The 15,287-nt window shown below is 56.6% G+C and overlaps 1 protein-coding gene across 2 annotated transcripts; it reads right to left on the bottom strand.

Annotated features, from left to right (window-relative positions):
* Nucleotides 1–629: 629 nt before the first annotated feature.
* Nucleotides 630–13,894, bottom strand: LOC309601489 (dnaJ homolog subfamily B member 5-like; the record flags this gene model as incomplete). 2 transcript variants are annotated; one of them, XM_082334515.1, is made up of 4 exons in its annotated part: nucleotides 630–863; nucleotides 6,157–6,755; nucleotides 9,061–9,305; nucleotides 13,857–13,894. In XM_082334515.1, 4 exons carry the CDS (start codon nucleotides 13,892–13,894, stop codon nucleotides 630–632), a joined length of 1,116 nt encoding a protein of 371 aa, XP_082190641.1. The 2 variants fall into 2 exon arrangements, with proteins under 2 accessions (XP_082190641.1, XP_082190640.1); XM_082334514.1 differs by lacking the exon at nucleotides 13,857–13,894 and adding an exon at nucleotides 12,647–12,714.
* Between the last annotated feature and the right edge of the window lie 1,393 nt (nucleotides 13,895–15,287).

The raw sequence follows: 15,287 nt of genomic DNA, 5'->3' as shown, positions 1-15,287 counted from the left end.
GCACAGCTAAGGCTCAGTTGTAGGCTTGGCACAGGAGAGCAGCCTGTGGTTGGACTAGGTACTGTGGTCCCAGGTTAGAAACAGTCCGGCTCTGGGGGGGCCACCGCAGGCAGGAGTGATCCCTCTGCCCTATGTCTCCTTGGCACCACAGTACAGCTGGGACCCCTAACAGCAGCAAGTATCAAAGAGGGGAAGAGAAAACTAACAGTGGGGATGTGAGATCCTGCCAAGTTCTATTTACACTGCACTGAACCCTGACAAGTTCAGCCTCTCGTGGGAAAAGTGGCCTGAAAAGCAGGTGACATGAAAATCCAGAATGTGATGCACCTCCCCGGGCAAAGGGCCCATGCTGCTTGCTTGTGCAAGGCAGAAAAGCTGGACCTCTGGGGAAAAATAAAAAGTTTGGCAGCCAGGAGAGCCATGATGGGCAGGGCAGGAGCCTCCCAGCCGCTGGAGTAGAAAACGGGCCAAGAGGGATTGGGGGGGGGGGGGGGGGGGGGGGGGGTTGGATGGGAATTTTGGGAAAGTGGCGTGTGGGGTTTGGGGTTGCATTTGGAAGTGCGCTAGCAGGCCAGATGCTGCAGCACATGCATTTGGAGTATTGCTGCTTGGAGGAGAGTCCCCGGGCTCTAGGAGCATGGGAGGTGCTGCTTGAGGATCTGTCTCGTCTGGGGAGCTATTCTGTCTGGGAAGCGGATTTTGAACTCCACGATCAGGTCTCCTCGCTGGCTGGGGGCCTTGGGGAAGGGCAGCCCCTCCCCACGCAGTCTCTTCACTGTCCCTGGCTTGATGATGTCATTGCAGGGAAGCGGGATCACCCGCCCATCGATGGTGGGAATGTTCACGGTGCAGCCACATAAGGCCTGTGGGGAGAAGGGGGGGGGGGGGGGGGGCACACTGTCAGACGGGGCTGCCACCCAAAAGCATCCCCGCCAGCCATTTCGCCACACCCTGTTCCCCCACCGGCTGCTCCCCGGGTTAAACCAGCCAGCTCTGTTTGGATGATGCCCATGAAAGGGTTAAAGCCAAGATAGACAAAGCCACTGCATCAAGATGCCTCCTGAAAGGATTAAAGCCTAGGGGCAAGGAGGATATTTAAATATCTTAGTCACTTAACTAAACAAAAGAAAGGCCTTTGTGATTTAGGGAGTAGTTAGAATGGCTGTAAGATAAGGGGGCTCCGGGATAATCCCATCTCAGACAACTGGGCCTTGGGAGAACAAATGCACGGAAGACAGGAGGTCACAAAAGAATGATAACAACAGCCTTGAAGGACACCGTTTAGGTGATCCTAGGACTGAGTTTGCGCAGAAGCAAGGGTCAATCAGCGAGCACAGTGAAGGAGACTGCGAGCCTTCATCTGAAGACCCCCAAAGACCACCTGAAGACCACCACGGGAGACAACTGCGCATGTGGATCGGACATTTGCATATGTTAATAAGTTCCAGGAAATCTCATGTTTATGTAAATGATTTCTCAGAAATCCTGTGAATATGTAGGATTTTATAGTATATAATCTCTGAAAGTCTACCAAATCGGTGGAGCACTCATGGTGGAGAATCCCCAGTGCTGCCCAGCGCTGCCCAGCGCTGCAATAAAATGCCTGCTTAATAACACTGTTGTTATTGAGTTTCATTACATCGGTTTCCTTACCCAGCCGCACCTAGCTTCCCACCTCGGTGAGGAAAGTTAGAAAGCAAGGGGGTTCAGAGAACACCAATCTTTGCATCACCCATGAGCAGTGTGGTTGATGCTCACCAGTGCAAATCCAGGTCTGTACTGGTGCTGGCCAAACTGTGCTGCAGGAGCCATGCAGGCGAGGGGTGCCCCAGGAGAGGGGTGCCCCAGCTTCATGGGGGGAAGGACCCCCTTTCCCATCTCCTGGGCTCCCCAGGAGGCATCACCAGCAAGCGCCCAGCCACTCGCAGCAACAGGACAGGCTAAATTTAGCCTCACCCTTTCCTGAGATCATAGGATGCTGCCACAGTTCATCAGCTGTTACCCTCTGGAGCCCGGCAGCTCTGCCCAGCGCTGGGGGTTATCTATAGCACAGCCCGCGTCCCGTGTGCCCCCCACCAAACAACCCCCAAAAGGTTATGCCGGCGCGGGACAGCGGTGCGGCCGTGGCACAACACTGAGCTTTCCTGGAAGCCGAGGTCCCCGAGGGGCTGGTCCCCACTGCTGGTCCCCATTGCAAAGCCAAGAACCAGTTTCATGGGTGTCACCCCATTGTACCCCAGCCCCCAGCAGCAGCCAGGGCGGTGGGTGCCGTGGCAGCCGCAAGCCGGCCTGCATTGGCAAGCCACGTGATGCAGGAATGCAGCAAGAAAATCCTTGTGTCCTTAAATAAGTCAGACAGCTCTGGCGTACATGTGGGCAGGATCATCTCCAGGCTTTTGGCAAGGGAGAAAGGCTGAGGGAGAGGACTGCAAAGCAATGCTTCGGGGCGGGGGGGGGGGGGGGGGGGGGGGGTTGCCAGGGGTACAGCCTCAAGCTTCCCAGGCAGGGGGCTGGCACAGGCTCATCCCTGCCTGGCATGCAAAGTGCTCGGCCCTCCAAGCTGGGTCCTGGGGGTCCCAGCCGTCCTGTTCTCCCCCTCCACCAAACACCCGGCAAAGGAAGGGGAGGAGGATGCAATTTGCTGTTTCTGGGGTAGATGGGGGGATGTTCTGCATCCCCCTCCCCAAAAAAAGCCTCTGGTGGCAGAGCAGCAACAAGCACCAGGAAAAACACCTCTTTTTCTTATGCTGGCCACTGGCTCAGGGCCTATGGTTGCAGCTTCTGCAGCTGAGCCAGGGCTTTGCACCAGAGCGATTGCAGTGGGACCCGTGCCAGAGCCAGCTCTTGGGCTCTGATGAGCAGAGAACAGGAGAGCTGGGGCCATCTCCTTTCACAGGGTCTCCTCCTGGGAAGAGCTTTTCTGGCTGCAGGAGGATGCCCATTGCCAGCTCCATGCGAGCAGCGGGTGCTTGGCTGGATCTCCAGCAGGTTGGGGGGGAAGCGAAGGACGATCTCCCCATGTCAATGCATTTCTGCCCTGCACTCACCCAAGGATGCTGGAGCCCTCCTGTTTGTTGGTGCCCACCATCATGCACCATGGAGGACTGCACGGGTCCATGTGTGCCAGGGAAAGGACATCTCCAGCCATAAAATGGGAAGGAGACTGGAAACTCCCTATGGGAGCACATGGACAGGGCAAGCAGAAGGATGCGAGCAGGAGTGGGTGGTAACAGCGAAGGCAGATGGGATCTTAATGTTTCCTTCCTAAAGCCAAGACGCAAGAACCAGAGGTGATCGCTCCTCTGCCATATGTTCCTGTTTTTCATTCTTCTTGCCCAACTTCATTGGCATTTGGGAAACTGGTTGCTGAAGTAACACCAGTAACCACAGGAGCTTCCCTGCATCCTAGAAAGAGGCTCAGTTTATCCCTAGGTATTAAATCACCATGGGTTTGATAGCTGAGCTCTGCACTGCACTGTGAGAGCTGAGCTTTATCTAGGTCAGCATCAGATTCTCCTCCACTTGCAGCAGAGCCGGGGGAGGGGGAAATATCACCACCGGTTGCATCTCAGCCGGGCACTGACATGTGGATGCTTCGAGGAAGGTGATGCCAGGTAAAGGATGCAAAGTGCCAAGGGCAGGCGCTAGGCAGGCAGCTGGGCAGGCGCAAGCCCCTGCTGGCAGTGCTGCCTGAAAATCTGCCTCCCAGGAGAGGCAGCTGCTGGCAGAGCAGTGTCACTCCTCCCTCTCTCGACCTCCCACTGCGACATGCACCTGTAATTTTAGGAAGGGACACTTCCCCGCAGGCCACGAGTCTCTGGGGAAGCCCTCTTACACCTCTGGCTTCTGCAGCAGCTGGGCAGCGGTGCCCACCAGGCAGCAACCACCCTGTGCCACCTTGGCTGGGGGGACATGGCACCCAGCAGGGCCAGGATGCGAACACTGGGAGGGTATTGCCTCCCCGGGTTGCTCTGCGGAGGGGTCTGTGGGATGGAGGAGGAGGAGGAGGATGCTCTCCTGACTGCCCCCAGCCCGAGCACTGGGTGTGTTGCTCCCCATGGCAGCAAGATGCTGGCAAGGGGTCTCCAGCATGGCCATGAGTCAGGTCACAGCACCCACTGCCTGCCAGCTTTGCCTGCTGGTACCGCACTGTGCTGCTCTTGTGGCAGTGGAAAAGACTTTTTAGCCCAGGCTAAAAAAGGCAGACTCACAAGGAGGAAGGGTGCAAGGAGAGCCCCCAAGGCTACAGCCATAGGCTCAGGTGATGAAGAAGTTGTACCGCGAGGTGCTCCATCACATACCGAGATGGTGGCATATGGAGCCAGGGAGCTCCTGGCATCTGCTCATGCTCCAGAACACTTAAGCTACTTCTTCTCATGGAAGATAAAAGCAGCAAAGTATCACCCTGCCCTGGCAAGCAGCAGGCTGGTGATGGCAGCCAGGCCAGCAGCTCCCTGAGGATGCCCAGCACGTTGGGTTTGCAGTGGGGGAGAACAGAGACCAGACAGTCCAGCTCAAAGAGACAAGAAATTTGGCCAGACTAGCAATTTGCACCAGTCTCTCTTTGTGACTGCATCGTGCAAACCAAATGCCAGCACGCATGCCTTGCTCACGGGCAGCTGGATGGAGATCACAGGCACCCTGTGGGTGTGAGGCGGCTGGAGAACCACTCAGCACGGCAGAGCCGGTGCTTCCCTGGGCCCAGCACCAGCACTTCTGGTGCAATAGCGCACGGGGCCAGAGCTGGTTTCTCTGCTTGCTGCTCAAAGGGCAACTCCGGGAAAGAGTCCCTCCAGCCTGAGCAGTGCACAAACCTGGGCTAACGGTCTGGACATCAGCACAGACAGCTTGGGGTTAATTTTACAGATGGGGGAATGCACAGAAGGAAATATCTGAGATATGGCATGCATGACTCCATAAATAAGGCAGCCTCTCCTGAGTATTTCTGAAGTGGCCAGGGGATCCAGCCACCACAGGAATAAACCTCTGCACTTTGCACCATCAAGGAAGTTCAACTCCTGAGTCTGCAGGTTAACTTGAGATGCGTTTGCTCCAGGAGCACCCAGATCTGCCTGACCCACGTGGCTGCCCCTTGCCCCCAGTACACTCGGTCACAGCCCCAGCTGGGACGCAGAGCCATCACAAAGCTCTCCCAACTCGCTGGCACACTAATGAGCTCATGTTTCCCTACCCCAGGTCTGGCCCATTGAGCTTACTTCTATTAAATGTGTTTGAGAACATAAATCTGTCTTAAAAAAAAAAAAAATCAGCTCATTAAGAAGACAGACAAGCATCTACAGTCTGAAAGGAATGGCAAATGGCAGCTGCCAAAAACGTCAATGTTAAATGCAGCTGCCAGCTGGGATTTATTAAAAGGTAGTTATACAGCAGCAGCAGTGAATGGCATCTTGTACTTGGGTAATCTCCCCTTCCTCTCCCACCTTTGCGCAGCTTGCTGGCTCTGATGCATCCAGCCCCACTGTGACCTCCAGGACTGACAGCCTAGATGTGTTGGGTTTTGCTCACTGCCTGAATATTTTATTTGGTTCTTTATCTAGGGAAGCCAGAACCAAAGAAAACAGCTGGTTTTGGCTAAAGCATTGCTCAGTGAGGGCAAGGTACCACCTTTCTCCACGTGAGCCTGCTCTCTGTCTGTGGGGAGAGGAATTTGGCGCTATCCTAGACGGTACCTAAGCCACAGCAGGCTCGTCTACGAGAACAAGCAGGGACCAGACTCATGCCAGAAAACCTGGGGTTTCCCTTGTTCATACAGAGGATCTGGGCTCACTTCCACATGTGAATACACTAAAAATAGAAGGACAAGACATATGGGGAAGGGAGAAAATGGGTAAATACCACCTGTATTGGCTCAAGAAGCAAGGCACATTCAGCAAGGACCACAGCACCCATGTCCTATGCCCAGCACAGAGGTTGAGCATCTCCAAAACCAAGCACAAGTTGGTCTCTGTGGCTCCTCTCTGCAGAGATCTTTGCTCGTGTCTCTCACGACCTACCTGGTCTTTCTTCATCAGTGCAGGACAAGGACTGACTCCCTTCTTGGCTCCACGTGCCATGACCCAGCGCTACCTCCCAACAATTGGATTTCCCACCAATCCAATTTTCACCAATCCAATTGGATTTCCCACCAATACCCACCTCTTTAAGACTGATGTTTGCCGTGTAGACCACGTTCGTCCCGTCCCTCTTGAAGTGTGAGTGAGGCTTGTCCTTGAGGATGAAGATGATGTCAGCAGGGATGTTGTCTGGGGTGGCATCCCCTTCTTTGGGGAATGTGATTTTGGTTCCCTCCTTCCAACCCCGTTTGATGACAATGTTTAGGATCTTGTCCTCAGTCCGCATGGTCCGGCCATCAGCATTGAGCCTTCTGCGGGTGATCTTCATCCTCTTGGTGGAGCCGTGGTAGATCTCTTCCAGGGACACATTGAGCTCATGGATGACGGGTGGGTCTTGGACCTTTCTCCGCATGTGCAGGGACTCCTGGTGCCGCCGGTGAACCCCATTAATGCCATTGAAGCCAAACCGGCTGAAGGCACTGAAAGGATCATCATCATCATCGATATCCATATCTTCCTGGTCAAAGCCATTGAACACCCGGGAGCGGCTGCTAGTGAAGAAGATATCAAAAGGGTTGGAGCCTCCAAAGAAGGACGCAAAGGTGGCATGGGGGTCTCCATGGAAGGTGTAGTGGAAAGTGTTCCCTGAGCCACCTGAAGAGCCACCTCCAGTTTTGAGACCTGGAAGAGAAGGGGGAAGATGAGACATTAACGCTCCCTGCAGGTGGACGCCATGCTGGGACCATACTTTCCACGTGGGAGCATGGTCTTCCAGCAGCTCCTGGGGGTGCAGGTCGCCCCCTCCAGCCCAGTCACCTGCAGAGACTGTGGGCCAGGAAGGCACCACCCCAATCCATGACACACAGTCCTGCTCCTATACCCAGCAAGTTCAAAAGCCATTCAGGATTTGTCCCCACTACCCTGACTGAGCACTTGCTTGGTTCTCTCCACCTAATTCACGGTCTTTTCATTTAAAACATTTCCTGACCAGCCCATCTCCATTTTTTCCCCATGGGCAGGCTCCCTTCTGTCCAAATAGCTCTGTCTTTTGGGCTGCACTGATGGCCGTGGTCCAGGAGCATCACATCCAGCACGTGAGAAAAGGCTTTGAGCTCAGTGAGCAACCATGACTCTTGGTGGCAGAACAGGTGGAGGTCAGCAGACCTCCAGGTCAGCACACAGCAGGAGGGATACAGCTCTCTGTTTACAGACTGCATAAAATGTCAGGTAAGTTCAAGGTTTGGATCTTTTGGCAACCATTCCCGTGGGAAACTCCCCTGCCAGACCTCTGGTAGGGCCTTATGTCACTGCACACACACCCCCCCCAAGTCGCAAGCAGCCAAGGCATGCAACAAGTGGCCTCCAAAGAGGTCACACATGCTCTGCAAGGCTATTTTTGACCAGGAGGGCCCAGGAAGGGTTAAGCCAAGCCTAGCTCAAGGACCATTTTCAGGGCACGCCGGTGACAGTGAAGGGCTATTTCTGACAGGCTGTCCCTCATGCCAGCCCCCTGCAGTGGGAGACAGGAGGGGGACAAGCACAGAGCGGGCAAGTTTGGGGATCTTTTCTGATTGATTAAGTTTCTGTCCTGGGGTGGGGGACCTTTCACTTCACCTCGCCCATCCCAGCATGTGGGACCCAGAAGCCCCTCGAAATGCTGATCCCCAGGCCATACTGCTCCAAAAAAAAGGCATCTGATGGGAAATGAAAGGTGTGTGGGGCCATGGACCATGACTGGTCTGGAAATCACTGCCTGGGAGGTAGACGGCAGTCCCTGTCCTGTGACGTGTCCAGCCAGCTCAGTGGCATCTCCGTCCCCCTCTCTCCAGCCACAAAACGTTTTCACATCTTTCATCTCATTTCTGTGTGTGACCAGTGTCAGTTCCCCAAAACGCCAATGGAGTTTGGTTTTGCCAGTACTCCCCATCCCGCTGCGAGGAGGGGGATGCTCTCCTCCTTCCTTAACTCGCTCTTATTTTAGCTGCCTTTGGCGATTTCACCAAATCCTTGGTGAGCCCCCATCCCTAACAGACTGTACAGCCAGGAGGTTTCACCTTTAATCCCATGATGCCAGCCCAAGCAGGATCCGATTTCGGTAGCACCTCCAGGGAAAGGCTAGTTTCCCACTTGAGACAACCTCTTCTCGTTTTACACCGCAGAAAATCACATGGCTCAGGTGCATCCATCATAGCCCTGACATAACTAATGGGTCAAGAATTAATCCACCACTAGTTAATTCTGCTGGTGGCTCGTTAGGGGATGCACCTGCCTGCTGGCCCCACAAGAAGGGCTGCATCTTCCACCCAGCAACCTGTTCCTGCCAGACCTCCTGCTCTTTTAAGCACCCAAGCCCTGGGCTGATTAATGCAGATGCTATTCGGTGCTCTCCTCGAATGGGGTTGCGCTCTTCCATCTTCGACTAATAAGGCCGCCTGCAGTGGAGCGGCTCTCCTCCTCTGTGCCAACCCCCAGACAACAGCAGCCGCTTGGTTTCAAAACAAGGACCTATTACTTAAATTGGGAAAAGCTTTGAATCCTGTAGGCCAGCCTGTACCGGGGAGGACAGCAGAACCAGCGCCTAAACGCAGGGGGAAATGCAGGCAAAAGCAATACTTCTCCACTGGGAAATTTAGGTTAATTAAAAGGTTGTTACGAATTACCCTAGGTATGACCCAGGAGGTGAGTTCCTTCCAATATCTCAGCCAGCTGCTAGGCTTTGGGGCAGAGGGCAGGGAGAGCCTGGCCATCCTGGAAATCAGGGTGGTGGGTTGGAAAAATAGAGCAGCCCGGGGAGGAGTGGGTTGAGAGGCGATTTCTGGCATCGGCAGAATCCCCGATTCTGCGGCTATCAGCCCCATTTTGGAGGAAGGCATGAATCACAAGGACAACTCCGGCCGTGCTGAGGGTGTGAAAACACTCCCTCACCTATAAAAGCCTATTTGGACCAAGCACCCCTGCCTTCAAGTGGCAGTGCTCGTCCCCTTACCTTCCTCCCCATACTGGTCATAAATGGCTCGTTTCTTGGGGTCACTCAGGACATCATAAGCCTCCGCGATCTCCTTGAACTTCTCCTCGGCGTTGGGGTCTTTATTCTTATCAGGGTGATACTTCAGGGCCATTTTCCGGTAGGCTTTCTTGATTTCATCCTCATTGGCACTGGACTGGATGCCCAAAATCTTGTAATAGTCCTTCCCCATGATGGCAATGCTGCTGGGAACTGAATACTTATTCCTGAAAGCAGAAAGACAGCTCTTTGTAAGGCGAATATCCCACTCGGGCAGCCAGAGATCGGACTGGTGCACGCTTATCACAGAGCTGCTGCTCCCCACGTCCCACCAGCCAACAGCACCAGAGCCGGCTCAAGTCCACGCTTTCCACCAGAGGTCAGTGCCCCGGTGCCAGGACGAGCCCCGGCTCCGGTTTTACCTCTCTGAGCCTCACAGTGGGGACGGGGAGACTCATCTCTGAGGCTGACGGGGAGAGGGAGAGCCTGAGCCGGGGCACGGCATTATTATACAGACCACGCCACCGCTAACGTCAGGCCGGAACCATGTCCCTGTGCAGTCCTCCCCCTGCTGAGCCAGGAGGGCTGAGACGTGTCTAAATGTAGCCGCCAGCCCACCCCCTGGCTCTCTCCCAGCCTGGCACCTGGGACTCGAGGTGGGGTGATGACAGCAGGTTTTTGGAGGCTGAAAGCGGTGGCAGGGACCTTCACCTTAAAGGAACTTCAAACATTTTGTTCCTGAAAGCAATTGGCATTCAGCTGGAGATAAGCACCTCCGGTGTGTCAGAGCCATAATTTGTATTTAGTGAAGAGAGAACGAAGCCATTAGACAGAAACATCTTGTGACGGTGGGAGGCTTTTTGTTTGTTTGTTTGTTTGTTTTTAAAAAAAAAAAAACATTTTCTAGCCTGACTTGCACTCCCTGAGAGCCTTCAACTACATCTTGCAGTAAGCCAGAAATATGAAGCAGGAGAAGAGGCAGTGAAGCACCGTAGCCTGGCATGAGGCTCGGAGGTTGGCACAGGTGACTGGCTCCCGGGGCTCGGTCTGTCCATCACACAGGGGCCGAAGCCAGGGCCATGCCTATACTAAGGCATGGAAAACCCGGTGGCTGTAAGCCAAGGGAGGAAAAGGATGGGTGATTAATTCATCCCCTAGGCATGCCGCTGGAACAGCAAACACCAGTGGGGTCACAGAAACCCAGAGAGCAGCTGGAGGAGACAGGAAAGCAGCTCCTCCGAGCAGAGGCTGAGCAAGCCCCACGCTCCTCCAACGACGCTTCTCGCTGCTTCTTGCCCTTCGGTTTTCTGATGGCAAACTCCCATCCCTTCCAAACCTGGCCTGCCATGCCCTGCCTTACGCAGCGCAGCTCGGTGCTCACTCCTGGCCCTGCTCTTCTCCAGGTGCTACCCCCAGCAGACCGGCTGCCCTCTGCTAAGTCCTCGTGCTCACGTCCCACTCCCCGCTATGGTCCAGGTTTCATCCTCTCACCCCATCCTTGCTCCAAACAACCCTGGGCAGCCCCAGCCAGTTGAGCCCCTCCAGCAGATGGATTTCTGCATCAGGTGTGAGCCTTGGCTCTTTCCTTCACCATCATACAAGTTACCAGATGTCCCCCCCCATCCTTACACTATCCATAAGCTCCTGGTAGACACCCCCCCCCAACACAGCAGCTCAGATGAGGGTGGCTGGGCACCCCCGGGGGTGCACATCCACGGGGGTGCACATCCACAGTGCTGCACTGAGCCCCTGGCATCCAAGGCTTGCCTTGGGTCATGCCTTTGGCAATAACCCCTCTACAGCTGGGTAGCTGCTACGGGGGCTTGGAAATTGGCCCCCTCGATCTGAACCACCAACTTTTGCTCTTTCTTGCCCCAGCTGCAGAGCAGGTACTTTGCTGTAGGTGGGGAGGAGGGCTAAGGCACCCAACGCAGAAGGGCTGACGGGTGCAGGGACCTCTGAAGGACATAGCAAGGATGGGGGCACCTGCGGACATGCGAGGCAGCCCGGGGGGGGCACATAAGAGACAGGAGAAGGTCCCTGGGGGCGTAAAGAGCATCTGACAGCATCCCCCGTGGCAGCTCCTGAATGCCAGCACATTTCCATACCAGCTTCCCGGCAGGAGCCTGCCAGCTCCTGAATGCCAGCACATTTCCATACCAGCTTCCCGGCAGGAGCCTGCCAGCTCCTGTGCACAGAGCTGCCATCATCACCCAGCCCACACAGGCACTAGGGAATGCTCTATGCCCTGCCCGCCTCCACCTCCCCATCTGCCCTCCCTGTGGGGTTGCAGGAGACCCCAGGATGAGTGACGGGGGGGGTATGTGTGTGTGTGTCTGAGAAGTAACCTGCCGATCCCCCCGCCAAAGGTCACCCCAGCGCCTCCCTACCCCGCAGCAGCCTCCGGTGTGGGGCAGGGGGTCCCTGCGACCAGGACCAGGACTTGGACCAGGATTTGACCCCTGTCTGGATGATGCCAACCCTCCTGCAGCAAGAGCAAGCAAGGCAGTGCTGAAGACAACCCCACTGCATCCCGGCTCAAGAGACGCAGAGGTCACAAACCTTCAGTTTTCCCCCCCAGGGATCACAGCACCTGGCTCCAACCCCATGCAGCCCAATCTGATGGCACCACCGGGACCACACTGCTCATCTGAAATGCCATGGCACTTCCCACAAAAGTATGTCTCGCCCCAGTAAAACACTGTCACCCCCCTCAAGATCTCCAGTCTTGACCATCAAGGGGTCTTTGGCTGGGGCAGGGATGCCTGCTGGGGGATGCTCTCCCAGCCAGGGAGCCCTTTGTCCAGCTGGGCTCAGGGAAGGGGGAATTTCTCTGCCAAAACACAGCCCCGTGCTGCAGTTTACCATGCTGGTGAGGACCAGATGCTGGCGGGTGACCCAGTGGGTTAAGGCATGCTCCAGAGGAAACACTCACATGTGCGGTGGTAAAACATGACTGTGTCCCAGAAGAGCCTCCTTCCATCCCTCCCACCTCCCGGGGATCATCTTCCCCTTGCTACCACTACCCTCCTCTCCCCCTTCTGCTCAGTCATCCTCTCCTGCCTTCCCATTTAACCCCCTCAGGAGCGGTGGGAAAGGTGCTGCAGGGCGGGTTTCAGGCAGGCAAGTGATTTCTGCATTCACCCTCCTAACTGGGATGCCTTAGGACAAACTGTGGCTGCCCAGCTGTGGAGAAAACCACAAGCATCCCCCAGCTGCGGCCAGCCTTGCTGAGACAGCCCAGCCTCCATCCTCCTTTTGCAACCACAAGAATTAAATAAAAAATTAAATCTTTGTTCCAGCCCCACACATGACATCAGCCTGTGCAATCTCTGGATGAGCGCGTCAGCTGAATAGCGATCATTTGACATAATCCCTCCGCTCGGCAGTCACGTAAGGGAACAAACCCACACAGGCAGCGGCACTGGGGAGATTTTTTTCCATCTTGGGGTGCAAGATCACCACGGGATGCCATGCACTGGAGATGGGCACCAATCGGCACCTCGGGCCATTGCATGTTGCTCCTTGGTAATGAGGGCACAAGGGCAAGAAGCGGAAACCCACTTACCGAAACTTTATGAACACATTCAGAGTCCAAGCCGTCATTTTTAAAGGCTCTAGTTTTATTTTAAACATCACGGTTGTCCGGAGGCACTGGCAGGTGCTGCATGCCCAGCTGGGAGGCACCGAAGGGTGGCAGGGGGGCAGAGGAGAGGAAGGTGCCGGCTCCTGCCAAGGATGCTGCTGCTGCTGCCAAGCAATGCTCTTGTGGCGAGCCTCCCCCTCTGGTTCCTCCAGCACACTGAAAAGGCAACTCCTCGCCAGCCCAGTGGCTGCAGCTGGTGTAACGGCTTCGGACAAGCAGGCATCAATGGGGTGTGGGGAGATGCCATCCTTTGTGCGCTTCCCAGTGGTGCCTGGCCCTCCCTTCCCGCCACGCGCGGGAGGGGGACCCTTCAATGGAATCACTTGCTGAGCTGTAATTTTCCTTCTAATTGATTTCTTGTTGCTTTCTGGGGTGGTGAGGCCCAGCAGGCTCACTAAGCCGATGGATTAAGACATTTCTGCCATCAGTTCCAGCATCCTCCCTGCTGCAGCAAGGCACCTGGTCCCCAGCTGCCCCATTACCATCATGTACCCCGTGCAGCCCCCGCCGCTGCCAAGTAGCAAGAGCGAGGAGCCCCTGGGGTCCCCAGAAATGACTTGCTCACACCCAGGGTTGTGCACCCACAAGGCAAATCGGGGAGGAAGAAAAGTAGGGCGGCAGTGATGCACCAGGCAGAAAAAGTTGTGTCAACCAATTTGCACCTCCCCGTCTTTCCCCTTTGGATGTGCGGGGCTCCCTGTGTCCCCCTCCCCAGGTACCAGCACCGATTCCCCGGAAGAAGGGGTCTGACCGCAGTGCTCCCACCCAGCGACTGGAGCTGCCTGCCGGCTGCAGGCTCGTAGCTCTCCCCCTGCCACGGCGGGGCACCAGGATGGTGCCTCCTCCCTGCCCGTCAGCGCAAAACCTACTTCTGAGAAGTCACCTTCAGGTGTGCCAAGGAAATCCAATGCCACTGCATCCCCCTCCATCCATCACCGTAACTCGAGGGCCACAGAGAGCATCCTCTGGCAGCCATGGCCAGGACATCACCGGGTGGCTCCTGCATCTCACCCTCAGCAAGCAAAATGCCAGGCAGGCGACAGCCCCCAACCTGCCGTGTCCCCAGGGGTTGGGGTCCGGTGGCTCGCCAAGTGCCGAGCATCAGGGTCGGCAAGCCAGGGTGGGTGCGTACCTCTCGGCGCGGCTCCAGAAGAGCAGGATGGCTGGCATGGCAGTGTATCCCAGGTTTGGTCAGGGAGCCGGAGGGGATCTCGGCACACCAGGGCAGGCAGAACCACCCGTGCCCGTGCCGGCTGGCAGCCGCAGGGAACCAGGCAGCAATGTCATGACTACCCGCAATGAATCATCCCCTCCCCGGGCCCCCACACGCACCGCCTGCCTCCCCCTCCCCACCGACAGCCCCACTGGGGTGCCGACACCTGCGTGGGGACCGGGTTAATCCTCCCCTCACTGCCTCTGCCGGCACGGCCCCCACTGCCAGCCTGCGTGGGGATGGGGTCAATCCCCACTCAATGTCTCCCCATATAGGGTCCCCCCACTTCCAGCCCCACTGGGGTGCTCACACTGGTGTGGGGATGGGGTCAAGTCCCCCCCATACCCCCCCCCACGATGCCCCATTTAGGGGCTCAGTGAGAAACTGTTACCTTCCTGGGGGAGGGGTTCACACCCTCCCCCCCCCCCCCCCCCCCCGCGTCCCGGTTCCAGCCCCACTGGGGTGCTGGCCCCTGCCTGGGGCCACCCCTCCAGCCCCACTGGGACCGCACTGTCGGCCCCAAGGGGAAACCGGGTTAACCCTTTCCTCTCCGCCTCCAGCCCTCCTGGGGGACACTGGCACCTCGACTGGGGACAGGGGTTAACCCCCTCCCTGCTGGCCTCTCCGACCCCATTACTGTTACCTGGGCGGGGGGGTTTACCCATTTCCTCATCACCCGGTTCAGCCCCACTGGGATACACTGGTACCTCCAACGGGGGGGAGGGGTGGTGTGTTCAACCCCTTCCTGTCCACACCACACAGCTCCAACAGGGCACATTACTTCCTCCAAAGCGGGAGGGGGGAGAGGGGTTAACCCTCACCTCACCATCCTCTCCAGCCCCATGTACAGGGGTGTACTATAGCCCCATGGAGGGGGAGGTTTAACACCTTCCTCCCAGCCCCACTTGGATGCACTGTTACTGTTATGGGGCAGGGGGATTAACCCCTTCCTCCCACCCCCTTCAGACCCACGGGGACGCCCTGTCACTAGGTAGGGCAGAGCAGTTAACCCTGCCCCTCAGCCCCACCAGGAAACCCTGTCACCCCACGGGGGCAGAGGCGCCAACCCCTGCCTTCAGCCCCATAGGGGCAACGGGGCTAGTCTCCGTTCCCCACCCACGAAGGGGCAGAGGAGCTAACCTCCCCTTCCCAGCCCCACAGCGAAACCCTGTCACCTCATGGGCAGACCCCCCCCCAGCCCCATAGGGACACCCCGTCACTCCATAAGGCAGAGGTTTAACACCCCCATCGGGACACCCTGTCACCCCACGGGTGCAGAGGGACTAACTTCCCTTCTCAGCCCCATAGGGACACCCTGTCACCCCGTAAGGCAGAGGGACTGACCCTCCC

This window comes from Platalea leucorodia (genome assembly GCF_965183815.1).
Source record: "Platalea leucorodia genome assembly, chromosome: W".
Classification (NCBI taxonomy): Eukaryota; Metazoa; Chordata; class Aves; order Pelecaniformes; family Threskiornithidae; genus Platalea; species Platalea leucorodia.
This window is presented reverse-complemented; position numbering and strand designations above follow the sequence as displayed.